Source organism: Cibotium barometz, chromosome 1 (assembly GCF_041138505.1).
Source record: "Cibotium barometz isolate CiBa-2024 chromosome 1, ASM4113850v1, whole genome shotgun sequence".
Classification (NCBI taxonomy): domain Eukaryota; kingdom Viridiplantae; phylum Streptophyta; class Polypodiopsida; order Cyatheales; family Cibotiaceae; genus Cibotium; species Cibotium barometz.
Window position 1 is genome coordinate 16,611,445 of NC_141046.1, and position 4,141 is coordinate 16,615,585.

Sequence of the window (4,141 nt, forward strand, 5' to 3'; positions counted from 1 at the left end):
GCTGACGTTATAACTATGCCAGCAGTCTCTAGAATGACTGTCACACAACCTATCATCCCACTGGCCGCGTATCACCCATGATCTCACTAACCATGCAAGTGGTGTAAGTGTAAAATCTATCTCCCAGGCGAGTCATCAGTGTCCACCGCCTCACTAGATGAGCTCGATATCTCAACACCACCTAAGATTCCTTACTCACCTTTATATATACATTGTATGTTCCCATAAATCATATTTGATTTCAATTCTAGACTCCTCTCACAACGTGTTCAAATGAAAACCCATAAAAACTTTTGGGTCAGATTTTGGGATCCAACTCATTGTTAGATTATCAATTTTGTTAATCGACTAAGCTTCAATAGTTTGTTCAGCTTGTTGAATCAACTTAATTAGAATGTTAATAAATTGTTAAGGAGGGGAGTGATTTTTTTTTGGGGTTGTTCCACAATCAAGTACCAATGAAATTCTTACACCAGGGAGTAAGATATGGTATTACAAAAATCTCCGATGCTAGAGGAGTAACGCACAATTAACTTGATGTGGCAGTGGTGGAAAGGCCATGCTTTTTACAATGAAAAGGTGGTGGTGTTTTAATCCTATCAAATCACCTCTTAAAAGCTTTTGGGAAGCAGTCCACCAGCATTATACAATGCAAACATGAATCCCACATTAAGAGTGAAGTATGCTTCAGAGATCCCCTTTGAAAGATTAAGTAATGATATGCCTCTTGCCATCAATGTCATTGGCTTGCTAGACAAAAATAGAGAAAAGTGAGCAACAAAGCCATGAACCAGTGACTTGTGGAGGTTGGAGAACCTGCAGACAAAGCTTCAAACCATCAACTCCATCATGCATAGCATTCACTAAGACCCATCCTGACTGTGCAACCCGGATGGTAATAAAATCCAAGATGATGCTATCTATCCCTTGCTTACCATTTGGATAGAGTGAGCTTACTCCTGTCCGGTTTTCTCCGAGGTTTTGAACTCTCTGAGCCACAACTGCGGAGTCCCCTAATACATGCCTTGTTAAGTCTGTCACCTCAACGAGATTCTGTGCACTGCCATTCCAAAATCAAAATTTTCAATGAGTCTACCAATGCAAGGTCGATGCATTTGCAAAGCTTACTTGAGCATTACATCCTTTATGCAAGGTCAATACATTTGCAAAGCTTACTTGAGCATTACATTCTTTACCTAGAGGAAATAACATGGTCATTCCAATTCTGAGGGTTGTACAATAATCCTGAATGGCTGGCATTCAGAAGCCTCTCCACTATCTCTAACCGCCTGTTGTTTGGCTGAGAGTTACGTGTCATTAGAACATTTGCAGGAACAGAGCCAAACCTGTAGACATTGCACGAAAATAAAACATGGAAAGCCCTTCCATTATGATCACAAAAAATATTAGTTGATCAACAGTATTTCACATGACATAAAGTAGGTCAGCCATTACGTGCAGTTTGCAATGTTTTCATTGATGGCTCTGCAACCTCCTTGTGGGCAAAGATATCTGCACAGAAGATAGGGCACACATATGAGAAATGCATACATATAATTGGGCTTCTCTACATAGTGTGGCTAGCCCACACTAGTCCGTGCTCAAATGTAAACCTCCACCCTAATCCCTGCAGTTACTTCTAGCCCGCTAGACCTTGCCTATATTATACCATAAACCTTGCTTCAAACCCCTCTAAACCTTGCCTCCTTAAACCACACCTTGACCCCACTTTAAACCCTGCCTTAAGTTCCTCTCTAATGCTCACCTATAACCCTGCCTTAAGTTCCTCTCTAATGCTCACCTATAACCCTCTAATTGTAAATTCTAAGACTGAATCCATCCCTTCTGTGATGATAAATGTGAATTTTCTTCTTTTCAATTGAAAACCTTCTTCTAAAAGCAAACTTGTAAAGGAGTGCCATGCCAATGTTAAACTGGCAATCCATCTAAGTGGTGAAACTAAACTGACCTGAACTCATCCACAGGTTTTGTCGACCACTCTTGCCTATGTTTGCCATCTGCAGAAAGCCTTTCTGCTGTGTCACTCCTCACAAAGGTAATATCACCGGTGCCATCCACAAGACACCTAAATGCCCCTGCGTAGCCTGCATAAGCAAAGCTTCTTGTGGTGCAAGAGCCATTATTGCCACAAGAAGTGCAGAGGCCCTTTCCTTCTAACTCAGAAGGAGCACACGTAGATGAGAAGAAACTTGCAACCACTGCTTCATCTTTATCTTGCGTTTCGTCGATTGATTTTGTTGGTGGCTTTTGCAGACCTGAATCCACCAGAAACTGAACGGGATAGTTCCATCCAGCTGCTGTGAGGTAGCCAGAGTGACAGGATCTCAGGCCCCGAAAATCTTTCAAGCTCAGATGCAGATTCTTATCGCACATCTGCTTGTTAACAACAGCAACAGCTTCATAAGATTTCGAGAAGAAGCAATACTCCTCCATCATGATAGCCTTCATTTGGTAGTTCATAAAAGCTATGTATGCCATGCCCACATCAAGTGACATCACATCGGCTTCCCCTTTGTGAATAGCCTGCATGCAGTCGAAAGCATTGTCTCTTCCCTCACTGCACATGTAACACACAGGCAACACTTAAGCTCAGCTCTTTATTTTAACTTTTTTTGAATACTGAAGCAAAAAAGAAGCCTGCCAAGAAGCTTTTGACATAACAAGGAACTCAAGGGAATGGGCCTACTAGAAAAATTGCAGAAAGCTCAAAGGAACAGGAAACCCTCGACCTACTGCACAAAATACAAGGAGATTGCCGTACCAAGTCCAGCTATAGCTAGAAACAGAGTTGAGCATAGCCACAAAGTTTCTGCAGTCTTTGATCTCCTCTCTGACGGCACACCAAGCTATGGTCTTGGACTCGCTTTCTGTGCTGAAGGGATCCTTTGGCGGTCCATGGTAGGCATCAAGTGGTGGTGGAGGGGAGCTCTTAAAATACCACCCACCACCATCATCATCATTGTCACCATCAACGGAAGAGCCCTCCGTTGGAGCAGGAGATGGAAAAGGGACGCTTCCCGGAGAAGGTAACCCCATGGGGCTGTGTACTGAAGAAGGGCCAGGTGATGGGCTGGGAGCATCATACCGATCACCTTCTGTACAGTATGAGATGATGCAAATCCATGCTTCAATACATGTGATATGATGTAATGTAAAAACCATGCCTCAGTACATACATCATACATTGTCTAACCCTTGCTGTAGCTTCATGATGCAAACCATGCTTCAACACATACAATCTCTTGCCTTTAGTGTACACAGAAATAGGTCAAGCTTCCTTAAACCATGTAAATAACGATAAATTACTCAAAACACTGGTAAAGCATTGATAATAGTGAATGCATCCATCGCTACATAGCAACAACAAGTGAATGATTTGCTGACCTGATGGATGAGCAGCTGATGCAAAAGCCAAGAGCAGCAGCAGCAGGTATGCTGTCCAATGGCAAGACGGGGAAGACATCATTGTAACGGTGGATACAAAATCACACATGGAGATGGTCTTAACACTGTGAAGATGAAAGAAAAGGAAGATCAACACTTACACTGGGCTGGCCTTGTTGTTGTTGAAGGTGCGAGTAATGAAGCTTTTCCTCCAATTAGGAATTAGATGCAACAACGTGCAAGTGATCGATGAAAACGTGATGATTGACGTCGTGCAAGGGCGTGCAAGTTTCGATGCTCGGAACCAAATATAATCTTTTTTTTTTCTTAATCACTGGACAAAAAGGATGACCTCAACCGCTTTTTATTGAAAAAAAAAATGCACTAGGTCAATTATTTTTATCACTAACATTTTAAAATTTTCGATCTTTCAAGAAAAATTACAACCTTTTATTTAAATTTGAGCCGTGAAAATTTTTTTCAATCTCTCAAGAAAAAATTTTCGATCTTTCAAGAAAAATTACAACCTTTTATTTAAATTTGAGCTGTGAAAAAAATTACATTAAAAGAATAGGTTAAAAAAATGCTTTTATTAGGAACTAGGACCCTAACACACTTCTTCTCAAAAGACTTTTTGGCCTCGGTATTCCGGAGGACTATGCCATGTATAGTATCACGTCATTAGGTCAAGTAAAAAAATAACTTTGATATATTTATAAATAGTTTCTTTTTGCAT

At 41.0% G+C, this 4,141-nt stretch overlaps 1 protein-coding gene across 2 annotated transcripts; it reads right to left on the reverse strand.

Moving 5' to 3' along the window:
* Positions 1–349: 349 nt before the first annotated feature.
* On the reverse strand, positions 350–3,721 carry LOC147641656 (uncharacterized). 2 transcript variants are annotated; one of them, XM_086816154.1, is made up of 8 exons: positions 3,567–3,721; positions 3,406–3,456; positions 2,783–3,116; positions 1,970–2,578; positions 1,456–1,512; positions 1,197–1,346; positions 936–1,060; positions 350–816 (listed from the first exon to the last, which is right to left on the reverse strand). In XM_086816154.1, the coding sequence occupies exons 3-8, from the start codon at positions 3,055–3,057 to the stop codon at positions 740–742; spliced, it is 1,293 nt and encodes a 430-aa protein (XP_086672280.1). In that variant the 5' UTR covers positions 3,058–3,116; positions 3,406–3,456; positions 3,567–3,721; the 3' UTR covers positions 350–739. The 2 variants fall into 2 exon arrangements, with proteins under 2 accessions (XP_086672280.1, XP_086672231.1); XM_086816105.1 differs by lacking the exon at positions 3,567–3,721 and having other exon boundaries at positions 3,406–3,560.
* Between the last annotated feature and the right edge of the window lie 420 nt (positions 3,722–4,141).